This window comes from Lactuca sativa, chromosome 8, assembly GCF_002870075.4.
Source record: "Lactuca sativa cultivar Salinas chromosome 8, Lsat_Salinas_v11, whole genome shotgun sequence".
In the NCBI taxonomy this organism is placed as follows: Eukaryota; Viridiplantae; Streptophyta; class Magnoliopsida; order Asterales; family Asteraceae; genus Lactuca; species Lactuca sativa.
The window spans coordinates 182,603,472-182,613,100 of NC_056630.2; the positions used below are offsets into that span (position 1 = coordinate 182,603,472).

Genomic DNA, 9,629 nt, shown 5'->3' on the forward strand with positions numbered 1-9,629 from the left:
AAACAATATTTACTAAAAATTTATGTTACAATTTTACTTAAACATCATAAACTCTATTTTTTATTTTGTTGGTTAGGGTTAAGGTAATAACATATAATTTGCTTTTTAGATCATTTATTTTTTAATTATATTTAGTATCTTACTAATATTTATAGGATTCTTATTGCATTATTAAAATGCATTCCAATCGGGTAAATTTGCCATATTCAGTGTCATGTAGACCTAAATAAACATATTTTGCTTTTAGCTTTTAGGCTAAAAGCTTCAAAATCAAACCCTACCTTAATCAATGTTTAACCAAAAGCTCCAACAAAAATGATAATATTACCCTTTAAATACAATCACGTACGCTTCTTCTCACCCTCGCATTCCTTCAAAACCTCTGGATAAATCATCGACTCCACAAATAACAACCCACGAAATATTCCTCCACCTGTTGGCGTCATTCTTGGATCGATCTGCATCTGATCTCGTCGGCTCCATCTATCGCATTTTGTGTGTCTCTATTGACCCATCTTGATTTTATTGCAAGTTTCATCTCTCTTGTTTTTCCTTTTATATATGAGAGCTGATAATTCCACAACATCTTTTTATACATCCACGGATTTTTAAAGTAAATTGACAGTTGTGCCCTTCATCATCTATCTTTAGAATGCAATTATTTTATTCAAAGGCATACGTTCATTTTTGATAAACTATTATTTACACCAAATGAACTCATTCCTCATCTCACTGTGCTGGAGATCCCCTTAAACCACAATCTCCAAAAGAATCCTATCACCTGCGACCATCATTTTCACCTAAATATGCTCTTTTCCTAATGCATTTCTAGTAATAAGCTATACCATTCCAATTCCCCATTTTAGATCGTTTGTACAAAAAAGGAAGATAGCTAGTAAGAGGGGAAGAGAGACTTGCACCAATGGACTGGAATCGATAAGGACAAACCGATTGTTGTTAACATCTGGAATTGTGATCGTAAGCAAGCACAGAGCCATACCTGCGAGGTTAATACAGGTGCAAAATGTGAGCAACACCACTTTCTCTCTTGTTGGAACCATCGTGCCTTCGAACCTGTTGCAAATTGCGTCAAATCAAAAATACAATAAAGAGCCATTGAAGTATCAGGTCCCAATGTATGGCAGATAAACGTAACAATCGTTCTCAGCTGAAACCACTGTCCTTAGCCCATCTTCCTCACTCACCTAGGTCTCACTTCTAACTTCAGTTTCAATCTCAAAATCCACAAAAAAATATAAAACCAAAATCAAACTTAATGTTCATAAATATAAACAATCAAAGCATCAGACATCAAGTCCGTACCTCATTCCAGTAAATTACGAAGGGGGGCTGATTTCTAAACAGTAAACTTCAAACATCCACAAAATTCGCCATTTAAAACTCGATTTCTACTGCTCTACATTCACTATTACATAAAAATTATGAAATTTACATACAATTCCACAGAAAACTTAGTTTAATTGCAGATAGATATACAGTAGCCTGAGATGAGATTACGAATAAACCCAAGGAGGTGTAATAGGTAGCCCTAGAACAACTGACGACGGCATCTGCAAACACAATCAGAGGGTCGTGAGCGGTGATTGTTGCAGCCTCATGAAGCGATTTGAAGATCCTATATGTGGAACATTGAGAGAAGGGAAAGGCCATATAAATGAGGGGCAAAATTGTCAATATGGTTTAAAATCCGTGGATGAATAAAAAAGAGTCGTGGCAATATCACCTCCATTTATATATATATATATATATATATATATATATATATATATATATATATATATATATATATATATATATATATATATATATATATATATATATTTCCAAATAAAGTTCTAAAAATAATAATTAAAAAAAGAATTTTGAGATTTTTCCTTTTATTTTGCATTTTAAAATTATTCTTAGAATTGGTCTCACTTCTCACAAAATTAACATGGTCTCAAATGAACCTGAACATATATATATATATATATATATATATATATATATATATATATATATATATATATATATACACACACACACACACACACACACACACACACACACGATACTTCAAAACCACGTAATCATAAGAAATTAAACCAATTGTGCAATACCATGTTAATGCATGCTTGTTCCTTACTATTTTTCAAATTTGACCATTATGCCCCTTCTACCCCTGATTTTATTTTTACTGGAGTTTTGATGCTTGTGTTGTGTTTTTTTCATTTAATGCATTTTTCAGCTCGAAATCCATAAAATATCTATGTAATATTTCATTTTCAATACATATTATATATCTTATGAAACATTGATGCGCAGACATTAATCCGGTTGAATAAGCAATATGTACAGACCCTAGGTATTCAGAACTTGTTGCCTCCCCTGCAAAGAATAAGTTATCCACAGTGATCCTTAGCTTATCATACAGATCATGGGGTTTTCCTACTGTATCATAACTATATAAACCTAGTGAATTCACATCTCTACCCAAATGAGAAACCAAATACTGAATCTGCATAAACGAAAAAAAAAAATGGTTATACATGTGTTCAAATTAGTAAACTTTAGAATTAATGATTCCAGTTTGTGTGATAAGAAACTAGCTTATCAACATTATGTAGAAAAGACTATTTGAAAGTGAAAACATTTTGATTGGTCAAAAGGGTGTCTAGAAATGGACCGATGATGAACAAGATGAGAGCTTGGCAGGGGAAAGATTGGTATAGGAGCTGTGTTGAAGATACCTTGAACTTTTTCTGGATTGGATTTGTCAAATGAGATTGAAAAGTAAGTCCATTTTTTTTGTATAATTAGCAATGTTGTTTTAAGGATACAATATGTTGTTTTAAGGAAATACTAGGACACTGGCTTTGGCAGATCCATGATCACCTAAGAAGACTCAGGGAAAGAATCCAAAAACTAGAACTCAGAAACTAAAACTCGAAGAAAAGAAACTAGGGTTTTCTAAAATAGGATAGTACAAGTTCGTGGAAATATATATATATATATATATATATATATATATATATATATATATATATATATATATATATATATATATATATATATATATATTGCATATTAGTTGGAGGCTCATTTTCAAATTGAGATTTATGGTATCCTGTCTAGGAATATGGAACCATATATCCATTGGATAACCTTTATCAACCAAATAATATTTACATGTTAGAATGGTGAAAAATAAGAAACTATAACATCATTTATATAATAATAGGAAAATGATAATGATAATTATGATAATTTACCTTCAGGTGGTTTGGGGATGTTCATTGATGACGTGTTGATAGGAACAAACGCATGTCATGTGCAAATCCCTCCCATCCAACATATGCAAAACTAAAACACATATCAAAATCACAAGTTTCCATTACATTAAATGTAAGTACCCTTTTCTACCAATATAACGCAATTGTTGAGTTTCAGGGATGCATGTCACTATGTGTGTACCATCAATACATCCGATGCAATCCTAAATGCAATTTCAAAATTAGTAATAATATTGTATTATTGTTTTAAAAAATTAAAAGAATATCTAAAATATAATACCTTAAAATACGACATGTATTTTTTATCATTCTTGATTTGTGAAGATATAAATTGAAAGGTTGGATATTTTGGTTGTATAATGTCATGTGCCAGACCTTTGAATCTTTTACTGTCTAGAAGTTATTGCCTCTAGAACTTCATGAAATGCTCTACTAATTGTATCCCCCAATCGTTGAAATCTCTCCCCAACATCTCTATTGAACACACTAACACAAGAATGTATAAACAATCCCTAACTTTTCAACAACCGACATTTTATCACTTGACTCTAATTCATACTTTAATTCAAGTTCTTTAGCTAGTTGTAGGAACACATTTGGGTGCATTCTAAATGTATTAACACATCAAATAGGATGACCATTCAAAATTTCATTCATCCAGGACACTCCTCTTTGAGTTGATGCCATAGAAGGTTCGTTATAAATGTATTTGAAAAAGTATGCACAAGCTAGAACACTTGCAGAGCATTACAATTTTAAACAATAAAGTTTCCTTCTCTTGTTCTTTCTTTCAATATCCATTCAAACGCATACACATATTTAAGATTATCGTTATAAGCATAAAATATACAGAAATCATATATAATATGTAGCATTATATATCTGAACAAATCATAACACAAGGCATCATATGTAGCATTAAGATTTGAAATAGAACAATATCTAAATGAAATAACCCACTATTAAAAAAAAATCCGATCAATAATGAATCATTGATGGCGTTAAAAAAAAGAAATTTAGTTGCCAATGTTATTCTTATAATTCAACCATGGTAGGCTACTCGCATTGTTTGGGAGAGTTAAAAACAATTCTCTTTTTACTGGATCTTCAAACAAACTCATTGCCAAGCACAACTCGCTCCTTTTGTTGGTAACCCATCATCAACAATTCAATTAATCAAATCTACAGCTGCACTTATACTTAAATCATGAAAATTTTATTGATAGTAGATGTATCTAACTCTAATAGTTCAGGAGTACGTTTTTGAGTGACATTTTGTTGAGTCACAGATCTCTTAAACATTATAGATCCGTATGACCGTATTTTTACGTTTCATTTGTATAGGTTTAAGTTTGGAACTTTCTTTAGAATCTTTTGAAGTTGAGTAAATCCCTTAGTATTGTTTGGTGACAAGACACCACTAGCCCAACTCATTAAATTTGAATAGAAGCAACAATTTCTTCTTCTTAGTTATCCAAGTGAGAAGAATGTTGAAGGTTTTGAGAGGTGAAAAAGTGTCATCGCTAGTTTGGACATGATTATCGGTTGCTACATCATTACCTGTCATTGGATTTTCATCATCAATAATAACATGAAGCATAGCATTGAGGGTACTTGGATCCATGGATGGTGCCATAGAGTCTGCACCACTCGTAACCGAATCCCCAAATATTTGATCCCATGCTTCTTGTAGCTCTAAAGAAGGTTATTTTTTTTTCGAATTTCTTTAACATTCGGGTTTTCCTATATAATATATTATTTATCTGTGAGTTTTCAAAATAATGAGAATTTAGCTATTACTAAATAATATTTAAATTTATTACCTTTTTTTGTCCCACCAATCATCCGAACAATTTAGTTGTCGTGTACTCTCATTCCAACATAGACATGTCTCACTAGTTTTTAACAACTTCCAAAGGTTGTAGTCTTTTTCGCATTCCATCATACTTGTTCTTTAACGCTTTGTAGTTATTTAACTTGTTATTAACATCTTTTTAAAAAATTGGCTGAAGGTCTTGCCATTCAATTCGAAAGGTACGACCATTCTTCATATTATAATTTTTTAAAATATCACACAAAATCATAACAGATTTATTTGGTCAGTCACACTTTTTCTCCATTGTCCTTATTCAAGGTCATAGTGAGTTTGAATTCAAATAACTGATTATTAAAAAAAATTATAAACACATATGAGTCAACTTAACGAATTGAGGTTGTATATGAATGGGAAGCTATATAAGAATTGGAGGCAATCATACAAGGATAGCAAAAAGAATATAATAAACGAACATGTAACAATTGTAGATCTTGTCATGAGTAAGTTTCTTCATAATAATCTATTAGCTATGTTGCGACGTAAATACAAAGGAGATGAAACAGGTTCAAGAGGACCATGTTTCTACCAATTATTCAGGAGATAATAAAGTGGTATGGTAAATAAATGAAAAAATTAATATATATTTTTTTATCTTTGTTTTAGGATAAAATGATACAATAAAAGATAAAGAGCATTTTGCCATAGATGCTAAAAGTAGAAGAGATATCATATATATATATATATATATATATATATATATATATATATATATATATATATATATATATATATATATATATATATATATATATATATATATATGTGTGTGTGTGTGTGTGTGTGTGTGTTGTCACCTTTTTTTCATAATCAAGTGGGTGCAATGAAGACCACATGGGTGAGGGACAAATGAAAAGAAGTACAAAGTATGGCTTTCTTCTAACTTTTTTAAAGATGTCAAGACAATTAGAAAATATGGAAACGACAATGCATGAAAGAAGGCTCGTGGTTTTGGATGTTACTAAAGCCTGATGTCTCTCCTTCCTTCTTCCTACATCGAATATATACTTCAGATACCTCTCCCTTTCTCTCTCTCTCTCTCTATACTCCTTCTTTCTTGTTTGAGCAACAATATCCATTTGATATCCCTACATAGGCGTTTTCTTTTGAAGTGTTGAGAATGTTGGCAGCTAGGTGTCACATTAAGCTGTTTTGAACTCTTTTAAACTCAATGGTATTGTAGTAATTAAGATGTTTTGTGTTTGTGATCTCTTCTCTACCATTTTATATTTGTTTTTTAAATACGTTTTAATTAACAGTAAATCAATTACTGAAATGCCTAAGATTTTTCATGTATCTTGATGCTAAAAATAAACATACTACTATTAGTATCTGCTATCCTACAAGGCTACAATACATTTTTATTCCTCTATTCCTCTATCTTGCTATCTTTTTTTAAGTAGCCTATATTTTCAAAAGGGACATCCAAAAGCTATTACAATATATTTTAGTATTTATACAAAAACATTGTATGCACATCAATGCTTCACAATGTAATTAATAATTTATCCCCTACCCCTATCATAAAATCCACCAGTTTTGTGTGAGTATCGAATACTCCAGACAAATAACAACAACAGGGGCAAAAGGGGCATAATAATCAAAACTTGAAAAAACAGTTGGGAACAAAAATTAACAGGCTAGGTATTGTATAATTCGTTTAATTTCTTTTTTTATCTTATGATTACGTGGTTGTGAAGAATCGTATACATATGTGGAATCAAACAAAGAAAAATGAAAAAAAAGAGAGACGAAACTTACAATAGAAGCAAGCTGGGGAAATAAAGACACACACAATACCATAGATGCAACCGACGAGATCGGATGTAGATCAATCCAGTAATGGTGGGGAGAAGATGTGATTGTTCTGCGTACGTGATTTTTTTCAAGGGTAATTTTGTAAATCTATTTGGAGCTTTTGGTTTATCGTTGATCAACCTAGCGTTTGATTTTGAAGCTTTTGGTTTAACCAAAAAGCTAAATGCTCATGTAACTGAATGTTGCCAAACGAGGCTTTTTGTTTAAAATGAAACGTTTGACCAAACGCTAGAAGGGGAGCATACAAGTAAATTGTGTATAAGTAACATCTCATTCTTAGTTGTAACTTGAATTATGAAATCATGTGTGCGAAACACTCCCTAAAAATCACACCCGTGCTTTAGAATTGCTCAAAATAGTTCTCCAATAGACATGCAAGCTACATCCTACCTGTATCACTTGCATCATATCTACAGTCATTAAAAATAGTTTTCTAATAGACCTCTGCCAGATTCATAATCGATTTTCTGAACTTCGCTTCAAAGCTAGGCAAGCTAACTCTCATAAATTGTTTGCAGTTAACAGTTCCGCTGCAACATAGATAATAGATTATTACTTAGAAACTCTCTCTCAGGGCGTGTTTGGCATGAAGCTTTTGGAAGCGTTTTGGACCTTCTAGCTTTTAGCTTTTGACAAAACGCTCTAGTTTAAACAAAAAGTTTCGTTTGGTATTACGAGCGTTTAGCTTTTAGTTTAAACAAGACATTCCAAATCTAAAAGTTACTTCATGTAGCGTTTAACAAAACGCTATTGAGCTTTTGAAATCAATTTCCATATCCCTTAAAAATATAATTATATATTTATTTATTTTTAATTAATTGTCTTTTTATGTAATTTTATATATTTCAAAAGCTTCCAGCTATTTTTGCCAAACACTCATATAATAAATAAAAGTTACAGCTTCCTTCTACCCGCTATCCGCTTACAGCTAATAGCTACTTTTGCCAAACACGCTCTTAGTCATAACAATGATCTACGGTTGTTAGATTTTTGCCTTTTTTTTTTGTCAAACATTATGTTATTTATTTTTATTATCTTTGTACTATTGTCTCCAATTCTTATATAACTTCCTATTCATATACAACCTTCAATCCGTTCATTATTATGTTTCTATTTTATATTTTACAAGATGCTATTTTATGTAATTTTACATGTTTTAAGAGATTCAAACTATTTTTGTCGAACACTTATATAACAAATAAAAGCAATAACTATCAGCTATCCGCTATGCGTTATATGTTACCAGCCACCTGCTAATTTTACCAAACATGTCCTAAATATCATAACAGATTATACGTAGATTAATACATATTTAAGTAGTTAAATTAAATCTATCCCAATAATATTATAAGAATCCATAAATAAATAAAGTATGGGCTTTATTCAAACAATAATATACTTTGTCCAAAAGAGTTATGGGATGGAAATGGGCTAAAGCTAAAGCCGAGTAAAAAACGTCCGTCATCTGCTTTCTTCAATTTCTCGGCAATAATCCTCCACAGACCCTCAATCGAGAAAGATGAACGCAGTTTCAAATTCTGAAAGGAACTTCAACGAAGGTACTTCAAAATCCGATTTTTTAATTGGATCTCTGTTTAATTGTCTAATATCATATGATTGTTTTCTAATTCATTGTGTTGCAGAGAATGCCGGAGGAAGCGACACGGACACGATCCCCGACGAATCACCGGAATACTATGAGCCAATATCTTCCAGTGCCATCGAAGATGACGATTCTTCCGATCAGAACTCCGATACCGATCACGAACTTAACTTCCACCGTCTACCGAATGGGGAAGCTCGTTGCGTACAGAATGGAATAAATTCTCTGGATCTGAGCGACGAAGATGACGAGGAAGACGAACACGAAGAGGAGGAGAGGATGAGAGAAGCGATGCAGAGAGCTTTTAGAGAGGATGAGAGCCGTCGAAGGGCTCCGTTGACGCCGGAGAATACGACTAGAGTGATGGAGGCGATGCGTGGGATATCGTTCCCAGGAATGGCTCCGGATTGGGCGGGTCGAGTTCCTGAGGATCGGTGGATCGATCAGTTAACAGGTATCAGACAGCCACCATCTTCAACTGCATCTTAGGTAAGAGTTTCTACATAATGTCATTTTGATGCATATGATAAACTGATTATGCGAATGCATTAGAATCCATTGAATTGCCTGATCATCTGTTTAAACCATTGAATTGTCTGAGATTGATTTCAGCATTTCATTTAGGATTTCAATTAAACACATATGTTGATTAGGTTCCTAAGATAGGACTCTTTCTTGAATGATAATTTGATTCAACACAATGTTCTGAAGATCAAGATTATAAGAGAATGAATTTTGTTGAAGCAATATGTAGTTAGACTCTCAATAAAAGTGGTGTTTATTGTTGCTTCATGTTGCTAGATTTGATGTTTTATATCTGTTTGGCTCATATGGAAAGTAACACAAAGTTAAAGGGCAATTCATTTCAAATATGTTTATTTACAATGCTAGACAATGATAGGAAAAAAGATTGAACAGTTATTATATTGTAAAAGTTAAAGGGCAATTCATTTCAAATAAGTTTAATAAAAAATCAGACTTAAGAAGTTAAATTAATTATGATAATAATAATTAATATTTTTTACAAAATTGTTATAAATAT

General features: G+C 31.8%; 1 protein-coding gene across 1 annotated transcript; it reads left to right on the forward strand.

The window, feature by feature from the left end:
• Positions 1 to 8,383: 8,383 nt before the first annotated feature.
• LOC111881782 (uncharacterized) lies at positions 8,384 to 9,379 on the forward strand. Its single transcript, XM_023878174.3, has 2 exons — positions 8,384 to 8,543; positions 8,628 to 9,379. Exons 1-2 carry the CDS (start codon positions 8,504 to 8,506, stop codon positions 9,074 to 9,076), a joined length of 489 nt encoding a protein of 162 aa, XP_023733942.1. The 5' UTR covers positions 8,384 to 8,503; the 3' UTR covers positions 9,077 to 9,379.
• Positions 9,380 to 9,629: the final 250 nt, after the last annotated feature.

Coding starts and splice junctions, on each gene's coding strand:
- LOC111881782 (XM_023878174.3), top strand. CDS start 8,504: ATGAACGCAGTTTCAAATTCTGAAAGGAACTTCAACGAAG. Junction 8,544..8,627: donor TGAAAGGAACTTCAACGAAG/GTACTTCAAAAT, acceptor ATTGTGTTGCAG/AGAATGCCGGAGGAAGCGAC.